The sequence below is a fragment of the Vombatus ursinus genome, unplaced genomic scaffold (assembly GCF_900497805.2).
Source record: "Vombatus ursinus unplaced genomic scaffold, bare-nosed wombat genome assembly UNPS02014778.1, whole genome shotgun sequence".
Lineage (NCBI taxonomy): Eukaryota > Metazoa > Chordata > Mammalia > Diprotodontia > Vombatidae > Vombatus > Vombatus ursinus.
The window spans coordinates 17234141-17252466 of record NW_020954556.1 but is presented as its reverse complement, the minus strand read 5'-3'; the positions used below and the strand labels follow the sequence as shown (position 1 = coordinate 17252466).

Here is an 18326-nt window from a genome sequence, read left to right as displayed (position 1 = left end):
GAACGACAGTTTTATCTGCAGAAGACTCTCAAGTATGGACACAAAACATGAAGATAGCTGAACTTGACATCTCTAAAGTGGTGGTCTTTTTGCAAAGGCCTCTTGTCCAAGCAGCATCAAGATCCCTCCATTGGGGTCACTCAGAAAACATTAAAATGCCAATTTAGTGCATTGAAATTCAGTTTATATTATCTACAAAGCAATTTTGAGACAGTGAAACCTTTACAATGCAGACCTCAAGTGGAGTTAGAGAAAAGAGATGAAACAGATGGCCACTGATCATGTGTCAAAAATGAAAGATAGTTTCTTTTTTATTTTGTATGATGTTTTTTCCTTTCTCCTTGGAGGGGCGGGGTGTTGACTGGGCGGGTAGGGCCTTGGACAAGGGAGGAAGAAAGAAAACAAGACAATAGGATAGACTGAAGACTACACGGCCAGCATTCTGAAGAAGGCCGACACCAGGTACATCCTTCATTGGCTTCAAAACAAGCCTATACTTGTCCTTGCCTCACAGATGCATCAAGGGGAACACACTGGGGGTGGGGGAAGGAGGAAGGGGTAGGAGAGGAGGGAGAGGAAGAGAAAAGGGGAGAAAGAGGAGTAAGTTCTCAAGACTAAACAAAAATATCATGACTTTCATGGGCACTGGCCCGAGTGATTGAAGAGTCCTGAAAAATGAAAACATACTTAGAACACAATTATATGCCAGTCTCTTTTTGCAAAATATTTCCAGGTTTTAGATCAACCACCTCCTTACCCTGCCTCTCAGTCTGTGAAATAGCTGTAAAGTGTGTTTCTGTGTGTGTTGCTCCCAAGCGCACAGGAGGTATCCCCCAAGAGTAAATTATGCAGAAACCATGAAGCCACAAGCCAGACTGAACACAAATTTTTACATCTAAAAGGTGGGGGAAGGCAGAAGGGGAAAAAGAAAACACGTTATTTTCGTTAAAAAAACAAACTCACTTGTAATTGAGATAAACCTAGATGAAAATGAACATTCATCAACCCTTCTGTAATAGTAAAATTATTTATTACTGATTTATGCAGACTAGTCTAGGGGATTATACCCCAGAGATGTTCATTTCATAGGGCCACGAAATTAGGCTATCATCAATCTTTTGGTATTTCTGCCGTATGAACAGGCACAAAACACCATGACGGTGAGAAAGACATCACAAATGGATATTTAAAACGTCAGATGTCCTCCTATGGAAGCATATCATCTACCTAATACATGACAGATTTTTAAAATAACATTCAAAACAGATAAATACGTGGACTGGCTATTTCCACGCCCACGACTGCCTTACCTCCTTAAAGCATCTTGTCCATAATTGATCTTCCGCTGTGGCCAATGTGCAGATGTGAAGTCTACCCAGCTAATCTGCAGAGGGTCCTTTTCCATCCATCCTCAGCCCCACACTTGTCAGAGCACTGGGGATGTCCTCTCTGCCCACACCTGGCTGACAATGCCCTGTCCAGCGCACAGCTCCTTCACTTGAATGGTAATCAAAGGCAACAGAGGCTGCTGCTGGATGACAAAGGTTTTCTTTCCAGTCCCCTCCCTTATAGCCCTGCGATCAAAATTAAATCCATCTCCCGCATGAGGCTTCTGAGGAATGAGAGTGCTTTACTGTTGCCTATACTGACAAAGGGAAGGACCCGGGGTGCAGACAGAGCCCCCTCTAGTGGGTTATGGGCCCCAGTGCAGCTTCCAAAGAAACATTGCTGCAATCCCCACCTACTCTCTACTGCTGCAGTCTGGAAGATGATGCAACAGACCAGATTTGATGTCATATGGACTGGTAGAGCTGGAAGAGGCCCGAGAGATGCTCTAATATAAGCCCTTTGTTTGACAAGAAAAGAAACTGAGGCCTAAGGGAAGTGATTTGAAGTTTTGAAACAAGTTAGTGGCAAAACACTAAGAACTTTACAGATTTTATCCAAATTTAGGTGTCACTGTTTAAAAAAAAAAAAGGACTACAAATTACAATCAGTAACCAATATTGTCATTTTATTCTGGGAGGGGGTAGGGTAAGAATCTTAAATTTGAACTTTGTTAGCAGAGGAAATGTGATATGGCGAAATGTAAGGGAATTCTACTTGTGAGCTGTTATATTAAACAAGTCACTTTCCTCCTTGAGCCTCAATTTTCTCATCCACAAAATAGAGACTGATGTGAGGTAACTGCTTTGTAAATCTTAACATACTATACAAAATCTTCATCTTATGGACTTGATCCTGTCTCCTGCCATCTCCCTAGGGAGTAGGCTCCTTAAGAATTAATTATTCTCATTTTTCCTTTATCATACTCTTCTTCTTTTCTCTCTTTCTTTCCTACCTATTCAGTATTTTGTATATGAAAACATATTCACTACATCCTTATAAAAAGTTTCACTGAATCCTTTAATCTTGGCATCCCCTTGTACTATATCTCGCCATCCTAGCAACTTGAATTTGCCATCTTTTTCATTAGAAAGTTGTCTATGTAGTTTCTCCTTCCTAACTTCTCATTCACCATCTCCTTCGAATGTGATTTTTGGCACCAATCATCTGAAACATATCTCTCTAAGGTTGACAATTATCTTTTAATTGATGAATCTAATGAATTCTTATCAGTCCTTATTTTCATAGAATCACAGAATTTTAGAGTTGGAAGGGACCTCAAAAGCTATCTAGTCTAACCTACATCTGAAAAAGAACCCCTGCAGTGCACCTGACAAGTGGTTATCAAAACTCTCCTTGAAGACCTTCACTGAAGGGAAAATCCACTAATCCTCCTGAGGCAGTCCATGATACTTTTGGATAGTACCAGTGGTTAGAGTTTTCCTGATATGAGACCTAAATTTGTCTCTTCAATTTCCTTGATTGCTATTGGTTCTTCCTTTATTCTTATTTCTATAAGAATTTAATTAATTCTAATTAATTATTCTACTAATTTTAGAATAATTAGTAAGAATTCGTATTTCTATAAGATTCTTTATTCTATACTCTTATTATTCCCCCTCCAAACCCCGCCCACATACAAAGAAAGTTTAATCCTTGTTTAACTTTTCTGCAGCTTTTGATACTATTGCCCATTCCCCCCTCTTCCTCCTCAGCTTCCACGACATTATTCTCTCATCGAGCTCTTGCCTACATGATACTCTACTCATTCACCTTTGCTGGTTCCATATCTATCACCTGCCTCTTTTCTTTCTGTACTCTCTCCATAAATGATTTCATCAGATCCTACGAGTTTAATTGTCACTTGTCGAAATGATGATCAAATCTATATATCTAACTCCAATCTCTCTCTTGATTTCCAACTCTCTGCTAGACATTTTCATCAACTCTTCAAACTCAACTTAGCAGAACTCTTTATTTTCTCTCCTGTATCTACCCAAACCTACTTTGCCTCCAAAAGTCCCAATTTCTGTTTCATTTACCACAGTGTTCCAATGGTCTAGATGTTGCCCTATGATCTATTCAGTTGCTATGTCCTATCTATTCTATTTCCACAACATCTCTTGTGTAACTTCCCTTTCTCTCTACTTATGTGGCTGCTACCCTAGTTCATAGGTTCTCATCACCACTCAGCAAGACTATTGAAATAGCAGCCCTCTGTTTCCATCTAGTCCTGTCTCCAATATGCCCCTAAACAGCTGATAAAGTAATATTCCTAAATTGCAAGGATAGCCCTCTCACATCCCTGCTAAAAACCTTGACTGTTTCCCAGTTGCATCTGGAATAAAATATAAATTCATCAGCCAAACATTTTAAGCCTTCAACGACATTCTTTCAATTTACTTTTCCAGCTTTATTCACATTAGTTTCCCTCATCGTGCCAAGATTGTACCTTACAGCCAAATGGACCATTAGCTATTTCTCTAACTTGACATTCCATCAGAGATGATTCATTTACACAGCTATCTATCTCCTTTGCCTGGAATCCATTACACTTCATTATCTCAACCTATTAGAATCTTCCTCTCCTTTCAAGCTTTAGCTTATCTGCCACCTAATTTTTGCCTTTGTGTTTTCAACGCCCAGTCAAGTACCTTGCAAATAATAATAACAATAATTAACATTTATATAGTTTAAGGTTGACAAAGATATATATATATGTACATATATGTATATGCATATATACATGCATATATATTCTTATTTGAACCTCACAACAACCCTATGAGGTAGGTACTATTATTATAACCCTTTGAAAGACGAGGAAGCTGAAGATGAGAAGTTAAGTGCCTTGCCTGGGGTTATGTAGCTAGTAAACATCTGAAGCTTTATTCAAACTCAAATCTTTCTACTCCAAGTTCAGCACTTGATTGTTTCCATTGCTACCCCAGTAGAGGGGTGGAGGTGGGGATAGGGAGGGGAGGACACTCAGTGGAGCTGTGGGAACAGGAAGGCAACTGCTGCCAATCAGCGTCTCTCCCACTTTAAGAATGCCTGCTGGCAGGAGATAAAAGCTGGGAGGCCCAGAATCTGTAGGTGGATGCTTCTAAATTGGCCTTATACTGTGGCTGAAGAGATGAGTTGTTGACAGAAGAATAAGAGAAACAGGAGAGACCTCTTTGTGGAAGAGCAGTGCGACTGGGGATTAGGGGTCTTGCGTTTCTTGAATGGTTTTTCTTGGGTCTGGTGGGAAGGCCTGAGTACTGAGCAGGGTTTTGAGCTGCCTGAAGCTGTAGATACAGAAAATACCAAAGGGCAACTATGGCTCTGAGTCACAAGGTCAGGCATCACTACATCCTTGGCTATACCTGCCACACCCTTCAGTAAAATTATTTAGGGCATGCTTCCTGGAATGAGGACATTAAGGCTTGAAGAGTTTACCTTGTCTTCTAAAAAGATCATAGGATCAAAGATATAGAATTGGAATGAGCTTATTAAAAGCCATCTAGTCCAATCTCATGTTATAGATGAAGAAACAAGTCCAGAGAGGTTATCCCCCTTAAGGTTACACAGGTAGTTACACAGGTAGAGCTTTATGTAAAGGTAGGTCCTTGGCTTCTAAATCCAACATTCTTTCCATTGAACTGCAGTTTCTTATCCCAAACGCAATACAGTTCCACAATTTGTAAGTTAAACAAGACCCCTAATCCTACCCTTACTCCTTTTAATTAAACTGTTTAAGGATCCAGTCTGGGGCAGCTAGGTAGCACAGTGTATAGAGCACTGGGCTTGGAATCAGAAAGACTCATCTTCATGAGTTCAAATCCAAACTCAGACACTTACTTAGTTATGTAATCCTAGGCATGTCACTTAACTCTGTTTGCCTCAGTTCCTCATCCATAAAATAATCCGGAGAAAGAAATGGCAAACCACTCCAGTATCTTTGCTAAGAACACCCCAAATGGGATCATGAAGAGTCAGATACAACTAAACAACAAAATTAAAGATCCTGACATCTAAAAGCAAAAATAATAAAATGAAAAGCTCTTAGAAGCCAGATGAAGTGGAAACTAATTTATAATATGTTTTAGGGAGCAAAATCTGTGATTTCTGCTTAACTTGTAGAGATGATTACAAGTCAAGAACTACACTTCTTTCATAATGCCTACAATATATGGTTGAGGATTGGTTACATAGTAAACCTTGGCTAACCATTTGTTGAATTATGTTTGAGGAAACAAGCCCTGACCCATAATCTATCCATATACTAATAAACCTTCCATTGTAATTATAAACTGTCAAAGCTGGGAACCTAAAGATGATCTTCGTCAACTCCCTCCTTTTATAGACGACAAAACTGTGACAATTTTCCAGGAGTCACACAGCTAGTTCAGTGGTTGGGACTAGAACCCAGATTGTCTTCAGCTTAATGCTCTACACCAATGCTTATGATTAAATGGGAACTCCAGAGAACTTAACTAATTTTCCTCTATTATACAGTTTAAACAAGTTCTCTGATGTTCATGCATTCTTAACAGCGACAGGGACCTTCACATCATCTAGTCCAATCTACAGTCAACTCAATCATCATCTCATCATGACATAAAATATTAGCTTATCATATGTAACCTGAGTCCCAAAGACTATTAGTATGGGACTCTCTCCTCATTGGTGGAGATCAGTGACCCACACCTGAGTGAGGAGCAGAGTGGAATTGGAAAGAGTGGGAGAGACCACAGTCTCTAGTCTCTTTCAAGTTTCTTCAGTCTCTAAGTCTCTTTATTCCCTTCAGACTGTTTTGGGTTTCTTCTGGCTCTAGTTTGGAGAGAAAAGATGGATGATGCCAACCCCACTTCAGGTTGCCAAAGAGGGAAGAAGACTGTGGGATGAAGCCTACATGAGAGGAGCTGGCAGAGCCCATCATGTCACTATCCCCAGATTGCTACACTTGAGATTTAAGGACATTTTCTCCCTAGATGAGATCTAGGACCCTCTCTCTCTCTCTCGATTGATTTACCTCACTCTCAATGGGAAAGCTCCTTCACTCTGTGTTTTCTGGTATATATTCTCCCATGTATAATTTCTCTGATTTCTGTTTTGCTATTGATTTGGATAAGTGAGTTTCTTTACTATGTGTTATGCATGTTCATTGCAGAACTAGCATTTGGTGGGAATGGAGTCAGACCTTGGATATAAAGTTTGGGGCTCCCTTTCTCCGTTAATCTAACTGCTTCCTTAAATATTATTATTCTAGGGCAGGGGTGGGGAACCTGCAGCCTTGAGGTCATATGTGGCCTTCTAAGTCCTAGGGTAAGGCTTTTTGACTGAGTCCAAGTTTTACAGAACAAATCCTGTTAAGGGGATTTGTTCTGGGAAGTTTGGATTCGGTCAGAGGGCCTCACTTGAAGACCTAAAGGGCCACAGGTTCCCCACCCCTGCCCTAGAATAATAATATTTAAGGAAGCAGTTAGATATAATTCTAGCCCTGTAGACTATGCTCCCCTCTTACTGAGGCCAGAATGACCAAGTTTCTAGACCCAACTTCCTTCTTTCCTACCTGGCAGGAATTAAAGTCTCCCTTAGAGGAAGATGGAAGAAGAGGCTAGAGAGGTCTATCCTGCCTCCTTTTTAATCACACAATGATACCTCTATGGTACATATGGGGAACAGCCTTCACTACCCATAGATTTAGAGTTGGACTTAAGCATGGAGATCATCTATTCCAATCTTATCATTTTGCAGATAAGGAGACTGATGCTTAAAGGTCATACAAGTAATAAATGGCAGTCAGAATTCTAAGCCCAATCTTCTCCAAATTCATTGCTCTTTCCAGTATACCACACTGCCTTCCATGATGGCAGGTTGATTCTCTGTTTTATTATTTTTTAAAAATTTCCAAGTCACCATTACCTAACTAATCTATTTATTTAATGTCATCCCAATTAAATTACTAAAAAAAATTTTACTGAGTTAGAAAAAAAATAACAAAGTTCATTTGGAAGAACAAAAGGTCAGGAACTTCAAAGAAACCAGGGAAAAAAGATATAAAGGAAGCAGATTCAGCAGTATCAGACCTTAAACTATATTAAAAGGTAAGAGCATTGTTGAAGTATAAAAAGGCTAATTTTTAAAATTTTATTTTAAATTAATTTTTACTATTTTAATAAATTTTAAATTAAATTGTTTTGCATAAATAAAACCTATGTAGCCAAGAACAGAAGGAATCCAGAAAATTGGAGGGGGGGAACCTCTCTCATAGACAGTCTCTCAAATAGGATGTAATTGGGTTGGAATGTAGCTGTGATATAGGAAATGATGAGCTGGTTGATTTAGAAAAACATTGCAAGACTTAGACCTTGAAGAAAGATGCTATCCATCTTTAGAGATACAGATGATAGGATTAATAAGCATGCTACAGTCTTACATATATGTGTATGAGTGCATATGTGTTTGTATGTGTATGTTTGTAGAGATCTATGTATATGTGTGTATGTGTGTGTGTGTGTGTGTGTGTGTATGTATTCATGCTTAATTGTAGCCTTCTTTGGGTTGAGGGGAAGGGGGAAAATGAAGTAAAAAGTGCACAGCAGAGAGCAAAGAAAACCAACAACGAAGTGAAGAAAACTGGGCAGCTTTGAAAACAATGTGCATTTATTATATGTGTCTTCTTGAAATTGAAATTTGTTGTTTTATATTGAATCCTCTCTTATAGTCTGCTGTGTACGTGGCAATTTCTTTTTAATTTTCTAATCTTGAACTTAAGTTTAATTTTTTTTTATTTACAAAAAAAAAAAACCAACAACTTGCAAATGGCCAGGAAAGCACATGGCCAAATCATGGAATTTCAAAGTTGGAGGGGACTTAAGGGAATTCATCAAACTTCAACCCCAGCCAGAATTCCCTCTAAAACATCCCTAAAAATGATCATTCAGCCTCTGTCCAAAGACTTACAGTGATGGAGAAGTCACTACCATTTAATAATGTAATGGAGTTTGGTGCATTCCCACATAACCTAAGATAAAAGCAGGCTCACATTACAATAATAGTAGCTCATATTTATGGAGTGCTTTAAGGTTTGCCAAATGCTTTTTCTTTTCCGTACATCAAACCTAAACCTCCTATGTGTTAGCACAGTGTCCAGCACATAACAGATGCTTAATAAATGCTTATTCCCTTCCCCATCTCTAAAACTGACAACCACTGCTTCTAGTTACTCCCTCCAGGCAAAACAAAATAAACATACCCCCTCTTTAACCAAATAGGTCTTCAAATTTTTGAAGGCAGTTATCACAGCCTCACAAAGTTTCCTCTTTTCTGGCTAAAATATAACAAATTCCTTCAGCTGATCCACATGACATGGTTTCCAGCTTCATTGCCCCACTGCAAATTTTGGTCACAATTCAGCTTGTCAATGTCTTTCCTAAAATATGGTGCCCAGGACTGGTTACATTATTTCAGAGGTAGATGGATTAGCTTCTGGTGAACTATATGAAAAGTGCCATAAAATAAGTTACGGACCACCCCCATCTCCACTAAACTCAAGACTATCAGTGCAGTTTTTGACTGAGTCCAATGAATATTAAAATGCATAACTTTTTGGCTTACTTCTATGATAAAATTATTAACATCCATACGATTTAGCACACATTCCTCTAACATCCAAACAACTGGTAGAGGAAGTGAATTGAAGGGAGAGGGGAGGAAAGGAAAGGGACAGAGCAAAACAAAACAGTTAGGAAATGCTACGTTTAAGTTCCTGGTGATAGCTCACATTTATATAGCATTTCAGGGCAGCTAGATGGCACAGTGGATAGAGTGCCGGGCCTGGAGTCAAGAAAACATCTTCACGAGTTCAAATCCAGCCTCAGACACTTACTAGCAGTGTGACCCTGGGCAAGTCACTTAACTCAGTTTCCTCATCTGTCAAATGAGCTGGAGAAGGAAATGGCAAACCACTCTAGTATCTTTACCAAGAAAACCCCAAGTTGGGTCACCAGGAGTCAGACATGACTGAAATGACTAAACAACATAAAACTCTTCATGGAAAGAGAGAATTCAGAAATAGAAGGAACCTCAAATGATATCTCATCTTGCTTTTGCTTGAGAATTCTCTCTACAATAATAGCAATAGGTGGTCATTTGACTCTTCTACGAAGAATTCTTGTGAAAGGGAACCCACCATCTCCAAGGCAAGCCAGCCATTCCAACGACTCTGTTAAGACATTTTCCTTCTATCAAGTCTAAATCTGCCTTACTGTAACTAACTTCTGCCTGTTGCTCCCAATTCTGTCCTCCAGGGTCAATTGTTGCTGTTGTTCAGTCATTTCAGTCATGTCCAACTCTTCATGACCTTATTGGGTTTGTTTTTTTGTTTTTTTGCAAAAATCTGGAGTAGTTTGCCATTTCCTTCTCTACCAGAGTCAGTCAGAAAAGGTTGAATCCTCCTTCCCCATAATGGCCTCTGAAATAACTAAAGACAGTTATCATATCTGCTTCCTTTGGATGCTCATCAACTTATCAACATCCTTCCCAAAATTTGGCACCCAGAAGTGCCTCATAATATTCCACAGGTGGTCTGATTGGGGCAGAATACATATGGACTATCACTCCTCCTTCATTCTGGACTACTCCCTTAAGTGGTACATCTAAGTAGCTATGTGGTACAGTGGATCCGATTCTGGACTTGAAGTCAGGAAGATCTGAGTTCTAATCCTGCCTCAGGAACACTAGCTATGTAACCCTGGGCAAGTCACTTAACTTCATTCATCCTCAGTTTGCTCATCTGCAAAATGGGGATAATAATAGCACCATAGAGTTGTCATGAAGATAAAATGTAAAATTCTTTGTAAATGTAAATGACAATATAAAGTTCCTTGTAAACCTTAAAATGCCATATAAATGCTCGCTATTTGTGGTTATTATTATCATTATTATTAATGCAGCCCTAAGTCACATTTAGTTTCTTGGCTGTCATAATCACACTATTGATGCATATTGTCCACTAAAACCTCCAGCTCTTATTCAGATAATCTGTTGTCTAGCTCTATCTCTTCCATCTTGCATCTGTGAAGCTGATTTTGTGAATCCAAGTATAAGATGTCTATGAAATTTAATCTTACTAGAGTTAACCAAATGTTCTACGTATCATTTTGTATTCTTTTTTTTTTTTTTTTTTTGGTGAGGCAATGGGGGGAAGTGACTTGCCCAGGGTCACACAGCTAGTAAGTGTCAAGTTTCTGAGGCCAGATTTGAACTCAGGTCTTCTTGAATCCAGGGCCAGTGCTCTATCCACTGCCCTATATCATTTTGTATTCTGCCTTTTCCATTGAATAGGTCAGCCATTCATCCAACTTTCTGTCATAAGGAAATCTGATAAACATGCCATTTGTGTCTTGATCAAAATAACTGATTAAAATGTTAAATAGCGCAGGACTAAGTAGAGATTCTCAAGTCATACCACTAGATACTTCCTTCCAAGCTAATTCAACCACCTCTATAGCAATGTACTCAATACTGAGGGCACTATATTTTAGGAAGGACATTGACATATTAATGACTTTTTTAGTGTATTTAACCAGTTCCAAAACCATTTTACTATGTTATATGGTTCCAAAACCATGTGACTATCATTCTACCCCATCTCCATTTTATTCATAAGAATAGGTTGAAGAAGCTATCAAATGCTTTGCTGAAATCTAGATAAACTGTATTCACAAAATTCCCCTAAAATGAAGTTATTCTGACATAACATGTTCTGGATGAAACCATGGGCTGCATCTAGTTTCACAACCTAATAATCATCTTTGATTCTTTCATTTCCTCTCATTCCCACCATCTCACACAGTCAATTTTCTGACACTATCTCCTTCTTCAACCTGTTTCACATGAAGAGGTGGCCCTTCACCTTGCCAAGTAAAGCTTATCCCATACACAAGTGATGCCATTCCATCCTGTCTTCTCCAACAGATCGATACCTCCTTCATCCCCCTTTCTCATTTATCTTTGATCTGTCCCTGTCTGCTGATTCCCTGCTGCATACAAACATGACCATGTCTCCAATGCCCTTTTCTCAATCCTCATCTTTCTTGACCTCGGCAGCCTTTGACACTGTCAATCACCCTCTTCTTGACATTCTTCTCTCTAGGTTTTTTGTGACACTCCTCTCTCCTGGTTCCCTTCCTAACTGCCCACTTCTTCTCAGTCTCCTTTCCTATATCTTTATTTAGGTCTTGTCCACTAACCATTGGTGAGGGGTTTTGTATGGGGCCCTCCTTTCCCTTTTTAATATTTTACTGGATGACTTCATCAGCTCTTATGGATTCAGTTATTATCTCTATGCTGACAATTCTCAAATCTACTTATCCAGCCCTACCCTCTCTGCTGACCTCTAGTCTCACACCCCCAACTGTCTATTGGACATCTTAAATCTAGTAGACATATTAAACTCAATATGTCCAAAACTGAGCTCAATATTTTCTCTTCATTTCCTCCCCCTTCCTAAACTTCCTATAACTGTCAAGGGCACTACCATTCTCACAGTCCCCCAGGCTTACCACTTAGGTATCATCCTCCTCCTCACTCTCTCACCACCCCCCACCATATCCAAACTGTCACCAAGGCCTGCCGATTTTGCCTTCACAATGTCTTTCACATGGAATGCTCTCTTTAATCATCTCCAATTTGGATTTCCCTGGCTTCCATCAAGTCTCAGCTAAAACCCCACTTTTATAAGAAGCCTTTTCCCAATCCCTTGTTATTGTAGGGCCTTCTTTTTGTCAGTTATTTCCAATTTATTCTAAATATAGCTTGTTTGTACATAGTTATTTGCATGTTGTCTCCCTCATTAGATTGAAGCTCGTTGAGAGCAGAAACTGTCCTTTATCTTTTTTCTACTTAATAAATGCTTAGTAAATTAAGTTGAATTGAATGTTGATGTTTTATGAACAGTGCTTCTTTTACTAAAATATTCACAAGCTATTTCATTAATAATGCATAAGAATATAAGGAAGAAAAATCAAACTAATTAACCTAAAATTTTAAGCCTTCTTTTCCTCCATCTTCCTAAAAAAATAAATTAAATAAACCAGGACATTTACCCTTTCTAGTGCTGTGCACTTATCATATTCTCCATAACCTTTCCTCACTGACAGCGACTCAAGATGTCACATATGCCAATTCTTTCATTCCCTGAATAAATAGGTCACTTGGGTCTGGTGACAATAAAGGTTTGCTCTGCATAGGGCCCTATTCTAGGCACCAGGAGAGATTAAAACAACATGGCCTTGCCCCTACAGAACTTATATGTTAGACTAACAGGCTCCCAGAATACTGTGTTGAAAGCAAACTTAGAAAATGTTCAGTTAACCCTTTCATTTTAGAAGTGAGGAAATGAATAATAACTAATATTTAAGTAGAGTCTATTATATGCCAAACAGTTAACAAATATCTCATTTGATCCAACAACAAAACGTACATAGGAGGGACGTGTAAAATGGGTATGTTCCCATTTTACAAACAAGGAAACTGAGGGAAGTAGTGCTCAGGGTCACATAGCTCTCTGAAACTGGATTTGAACTCAGGTCTTCCCAACTCCAGATCCAACATGCTCACCCACTGGGCTACCTAGTTGCCCATAAAGGAAAAGAACTTCATCTCTACCTCAGGAGACTAGAACGAAGTTCTCCCAGCCCAATGCTGTTTCTATTAAATAGTACTGACCCACTGCAGGAGGGCCATACAACTGAGATACAAATAATTATAATGAAAAAATGAGATTAGTTGTGCTTTATTAGTACCCCCAACCATCTCTGCCAGGCAACATTTTACTCCTTCAAGATGTCCAGTGCAATTATGCTGCCCTGGATTTCTCCTCTTTTCATCAATAATCTTAGGATTCTACACCCTCTGCCAAGACCCTAGTTGAGAGCCATCTGGTCTAACATTAGGAAAGTGTCAAATAGCATAAATAAATGCATAAAACTTAAAATCTTATCTCTTCTAAAAACAGATGGGGAGAGAAATGTTTTCCTGGGAATCTTTTCATTTCTTCCATTTTGTCACTGTAGTTTAATATCATCCCCTCTGAGCAAGCTTGAGTGATTATTTTTTACTATTATTTAATTGCTATCCTTTTGCATAGGTGGAGTATTATAAAATTATAGAATATTAGATCTGGAAGAGACCTCAAAAGTCACGTAGTCTAACCTGTATCTGAATGGGAATGGCATCTATATCAAAGGTGTCAAGCACGTAGCCCAAGGGCCAACGTTCCCTAATGCAGTTAAACCAGATTAAAATATAATTGGGAAATATCTAACAAAATAAATAAAAGTACAATAGAAATATTTAACAAAATAAAAGTACAATAGCAGTATTTAACAAAATGAATGTACAATAGAAATGTTTAACAAAATAAATAAAAGTACAATAGAACATAAATGCATAGATATCTAAAATGATATCTAGATGCAGGGATCCTTATGTATGATTTAGTTTCCCATTTCTATTTGATTTCAGTACCACTGATCATTCCTCATAAGTGATTCTCCACCTGTGTTTGAAGATCTCCAATAAGGGGGTAAAATGTGGCCGGGCAGAAAAAGGTTGAGGGTACTAATATAAACACTAGTAACCTCATTTTTTTTCCATTGTAATTTTTTGTATGTCCCTCCTGGAGTGGGTCAGTATTATTTAATAGAAACAGCACTGTGCTGGGAAACCTTAGTTATAGACTCTTGAGACATAGATTGTCTCTTTCCCTATATGGGCAGCTAGGGGGTGCAGTGGATAAAGCACTGGGTTTGGAGTCAAGAAGACCACAGTCCAAATCCAACTTCAGATACTCATTAGCTATGTGGCCTTGAGCAAGTCACTTAACTTCTGCTTTCCCCGAACTCCCAAGGCTATTTATTCTGTTTTTCAACAGGTCTAATTGGAAGGTGTTTTTTCCTTCCATTGACCCTAAACCTATTTGTCTGCAACTTCAATCTATTCTTCCTTGTTCTGTTCTCAAGTACCAAGCATAACCCTTCTCCCCATGACAGCCTTTCAAATACATGATCATAGCAATATTGCTCCCTCTTAAATCTTCTCTCCTTCTGGTTGACCATCCCCAGTTCCTTCAAGTGATCCTCCTATGACATGGTTTGAGTCCCCTCTCTATTCTACATCCCTTCTTCTGGACACTCTGACTTATCAACACTCCTCCTAAAATGTAGTGCGCCCAAATAGTACAAAATATTCTAGTTGTGCACTTACCAGGGCAGTGAACAGCACAACTATTAGCTTCCATGTCCAAAAGAGTGTATGGAATGGTGTAGAGTATAAGGAGACTGGAAAGGTAGGAAGGGGCCAGGTCTTGAAGGCTTTAAATGCCTAACAAAGGACTTTATGTTTAAGACTGAAGGAAATATGGAGCTGCTGGGATTTACTGAGGAGGGGGATAACATGGTCAGATATGAATTGTGTGGAGTAGGCAGAGACTTGAGGGAGGGAAAGCAATGAAAAGGCTATGGCAGTGGTCCAATGAGAGGTGATCAGGGCATGAAGTAGGGTGGGGGCTCCATTAGTGGTGTGATGGGGATATATGAGAAAGATATTCTAAAGAAATAAATTAGAAGATCTGGCAAGTGGATGGATAAGTGGGATGAGAGAGAGGAGTTAAGGATGACACTAAGGTTGTGACTAGGCAGTGAAGTGGTGCAGTAGATAAAGCACTGGGCCTGGAGTCAGGAAGAATCGAGTTCAAATCCAGCCTCAGATATGTACCACTAGTTGTATAACTGTGGGCAAGTCACTTAACCCGTTTCTGACTCAGTTTTCTCAACTGTAAAATGGAGATAATAATAAACTTCCTGTGGTTGTTGTGAGAATCAACAAATATTTGTAAAGCATTTAAGACAGTGCCCGACACATAGTAAGTAGGCAGTTAATAAATGGTTATTCCCTTTCTCTTCCCTGGCTAGAAGGATGATGATGCTCTCAGTAAGAGGGATACTCAGAAAAGGGAAAGACTGGGGAGAGAGGAGTTGAATTCTTTTTAAACATGTTGAGTTTGAGAGGCTTAATAGGCATCCAGTTTGAATTATCCAACATGTAGCTGGTGACACAGGACTGGAATTCAGGAGAGAAATTAAGGTTAGATATATAGATCTGGGAATCATCTGCATATAAATAATTGAGCCTATGGCAGCTGATAAGATCACCAAATGAGAGTATAGAGAAAGAAAGGTAGACTCATGAGAGTGCCTTGGTGGACGTACCCATAGTTAGTGGGCACAGCATGTAAAATAGCATCATGAAAACACTTCTCAGAGGAAAACAGAGAGGTGTCAGTATCTAAGAGAAGAAAATGCTCACTCACCAGTGTCAAATGCTACAGAAAGGTCAAGAAGGGTAAGAATCGAAAGAAGGCCATGAGATATAGCAATCACATTGGTAACTTTGGAGAAGGAAATTTCTGTTAAATTTTGAGGTCAGAAGCAATACTGCAGAAGGTTTATAAGGTATGAAAAGGAGGGTAAGTGAAGACACCGAGTGCAGATGATCGTTTTTCATGGAGTTTAGCCAAGAAAAACTGAGTCTTTAAAGGATGCTCCCATCCTTAACATACATGGGAAAAGAGGGAAAGATTAAAGATTAGAGAGAGTAGGGGTAGTAGTAGAGGAAAATGTGGGAAAGAGTAGGATCAAGGATGAATGTGGAAGGGTTGACCTTGGCCAGGAAAAGGGTCACTTCTTCATCAGAGACTGTAGTAAAACATGATACAGCGGCAGATGATGTCAGAGGGATGTGGGCAGAGGAGGGGAGAAGAAAGAGCTTTCAAAAAACTTCTTCTGGATTCATTTCTTTTGGATGAAGTATGAAATGAGATCCCCATCTGAGAGGTTTCAGAGGGGGTGCTGTAAGGGCTTGAGTAAAGAGGATTTGGAACAGCCACTGAGCTGAAAAGGATAAATAATCAATTAGGGAGATATATAATTGCCTTACTGCAGTGAAGGCCTAGTTGACAAATCAGACAAAAAAAAAATAATATGGTGGGTCCAATCAGCAGATTTATGACTTCTTCCAGTTACATTCAGCAGCATATGTACAGGAGTGAATGAGGTGAATGGAGGGCAGAATCCAAGGCTGGAGTTAAGCAAGGCATGGGAAAAGAGATTCAAGAGAAAAGGATAGTGTAGAGTTGAACTGGATTCACCAAGGGGTTGAGATTGGGAAGAGAGGAAAATATTGCAGGGTTAGTCACAATAAAGGTGACAGTGAGGACAAAGAACAGGGTTAGAGTTCTTAAGACAGAGGAAGATTAAACAATAAAATGTTCACATGAAAGAATTTGAGTTCATGGACATGAAGGTAGAGGACTAGAAGGCATTGACTAGATGAAGAGTATGATTGTCTCTCTGTGTAGGTTAGGTGGGGTGGAGAAGTTGAACCATAGGATCTGAATAGATTGAATAATTAGGAAGTTATTTGAGTGAACATCAATGTGTGTATTGAAGTCTTCTAGACTGAGGACAGGAGTGGAGAGGAACACTGTGAGGCAGAATTAAACTCATTGAAGGAGAATGAATGACTTAGGGGTCAATGGTTAACAATCACCATGATTGTGATTGGATGATAAATTTGGATTTCATGGAACCTCAAGGTTTCTGAATAATAGTGGAAGAAGAAGTGCCTGGAAGTAGGAATGGGGAACAAGGAATATTATAAACTCCTCCACTGTGCCTGGTGTGTAGGGGATATGAAAAAAAAAAAGCATGGCCAGTGTTGGAAAGTGTGCTGGGGATACAGCGACATCTGAAGGAAACCTAGATTCAACAACTCCCAGAAGATGTAAAGATTGAGAAATGAATAGATTTAGAATCAAAATTGTTACTCACAGAGCCAAAGTTCTAAGGGACACAGTGGAAGAGGTAGACAGGATTGAGGTAGATGAGAATAAGAAAGCCGACAGCTGGGGAGGGGGGTGGAGAAAGGGTTTTATCAGCTGTGATTGGTGGGGGCATTCAGAATCACTTGTGTGGAGAAATTATGAAGGGATGGGAGTATGCTAACCACTGGTCAGTAAGTCCAAGCAGAGTATCAGTGAAGGAAGGGACATCCATTGAGAATAGTAGATAACGACAGTTCAGATTTGCCTCTCTGGGTCTAGCCTCTTGGCATGTGGTATTCTTGTACTTTATGGGGTCTCGTAGTAGGAAAGAGGAAATGCATCATTTTAGAATTTCATAATAACGAGAAAACATTTATATAATACCTACTTTGTATTATAGGTACTATAGTACAGGTACTATGCTAAGAGTTTTGTAGTATCTCATTTGATTCTTACAACCACCCTGGGAGGTAGGTGCTATTATTTATCCCCATTTTATATATGAGGAAACTGAAGCAAACAGAGGTTAAGTGACTTGCCCAGAGTCGCACAGCTAGCAAGTGTCTAAACTCATATCTTCCAGACTCCAGGTCCAGCACTCTATCCAGTGTCACCTAATTTTAACTCATATTTATAAACGTTACATATTCATAGATGTGAACCTGTGCCTTCACTCATGTAATTGATAAAAATGTTGAATAGCACAAGATAAGGGAAAGACAAGGGGACCTTCCTTCTCTAAATTGATATGAAGCCATTAATGATTACTTTTAGGGGCAAGTCACCCAAATAGATGCAAGACTATTGAATGCTTTGCTAAAAGAAATTGTATCCATGGTATTTCATTGATCTTAGTCCTATCTCAAAAAAAGTACGTAGTACAAGTCAAGTAGCAGGACGTATTCTTGAGGAAGATTGCATTGACTCCTTGTGATCATTACCTCCCTTTTTTTTTTTTAAGCTATTCACTAACCCTCCTTTAACGATATATTTTAGAATTTTGCTAGGAACAAAAATTCCTCATAAGACATTGTTTTCAGATACCACTATTCCCTTTTTTTTTTTT

At 39.1% G+C, this 18326-nt stretch overlaps 1 protein-coding gene across 1 annotated transcript in view; it reads right to left on the bottom strand.

The window, feature by feature from the left end:
* Window positions 1-1379: 1379 nt before the first annotated feature.
* FIGLA (folliculogenesis specific bHLH transcription factor) overlaps window positions 1380-18326 on the bottom strand; it is a 40072-nt gene continuing 23125 nt past the window's right edge. Inside the window, exons 4-5 of the mRNA XM_027865297.1 lie at window positions 1651-1761; window positions 1380-1574 (exon numbers count right to left, since the gene is read on the bottom strand). Coding sequence (XP_027721098.1) covers window positions 1380-1574; window positions 1651-1761 — 306 coding nt within the window. The remainder of the gene's footprint in view (window positions 1575-1650; window positions 1762-18326) is intronic.